Source organism: Penaeus monodon, chromosome 19 (assembly GCF_015228065.2).
Source record: "Penaeus monodon isolate SGIC_2016 chromosome 19, NSTDA_Pmon_1, whole genome shotgun sequence".
Lineage (NCBI taxonomy): Eukaryota > Metazoa > Arthropoda > Malacostraca > Decapoda > Penaeidae > Penaeus > Penaeus monodon.
In genome coordinates, this window is record NC_051404.1 from 5871702 (window position 1) to 5872708 (window position 1007).

General features: G+C 37.4%; 1 protein-coding gene across 2 annotated transcripts in view; it reads left to right on the plus strand.

The window, feature by feature from the left end:
* The window catches only part of LOC119585023 (acyl-CoA dehydrogenase family member 11-like), a 9396-nt gene that overhangs the window by 3429 nt on the left and 4960 nt on the right, over positions 1–1007 (plus strand). For both annotated transcript variants that reach the window (XM_037933640.1, XM_037933641.1), the window contains exons 7-8: positions 181–335; positions 858–951. In XM_037933640.1, the coding sequence (XP_037789568.1) occupies positions 181–335; positions 858–951 (249 nt within the window). The remainder of the gene's footprint in view (positions 1–180; positions 336–857; positions 952–1007) is intronic.

A 1007-nucleotide genomic window follows, 5' to 3' on the forward strand; every position in this document is an offset into this window, starting at 1 on the left:
TATAACACAACATACTAGTATGCTTATTCCCAAATTTGACTTCACCAAAGATTTTGTTTAGAGAGAATCTTATAACTGATTAAATAATGTGTGATATATGAAAAGGTATGTAGCAGTAGCAGTTGATATATAGCAGTCTCTCTGGGTATGGGCAATATACATAATGCAAATGATACACAGGTGGCTCAGATGTGAGTGGATCAACGGAAACAGTAGCAGTAGAGGAAGCCAATGGAACACATCAGCTCTTCGGCTACAAGTGGTTCAGCTCAGCCACAGACTCTGACATGACCCTGACCCTTGCCAACATTATTTCAGAAGAGGAACCTGAGCCTGTAAGATGCTTGTGTGTCCTTGAAAGAGATGAGGAGCTAGCTTGTGATGATTGGTGGGAAGATATCATTAACTGGTGAGATGGATAGTTTTATGAGGTCTGGTGAGATGGGGTGTAAGTTTTATGAGGTCTGGTGGGTTGTATGAGATGGTTGTTGTGATGGTGTTATTAATCTGTGTGATGTGGATTTCTTTTAGCTTAGTTACTGCTAGCATTTGATGATTTCCATAATGGGATTGTGAAACAGGAAGATGAGTATATTCACAAGGTTTGGGTGCTTGTGTGTGGATTGTTAGTGTAATGGAATAATGGACTAGTAAGATCCAGTGGGCTCTGTATGAGTTCTGTGTGTTACTGTGTGATTATTAGTATGTGATAATTTCATCTTTACTTTAACTTAAATTGAACTGCTTTGGTGGCTTACAATGTGCTAAATATAGATTTTGAATTTAGGCTGTATTCTTTAACTTCAAAATATCTGATACAGTTTGATTACTTTTATCTATGTTATTTTTTCTACCAGAAACCACGGGGACTTACTATGTTCTACCTGGAAACGAGGAAGGATGATGGTTCATTAAATAACATTGAGATTGTGAAGCTGAAAGACAAGCTAGGTAAGTCTTGAGATTCTGAGATTTAGATGTAAATTTACATCTCTTGTTTCTTTGGG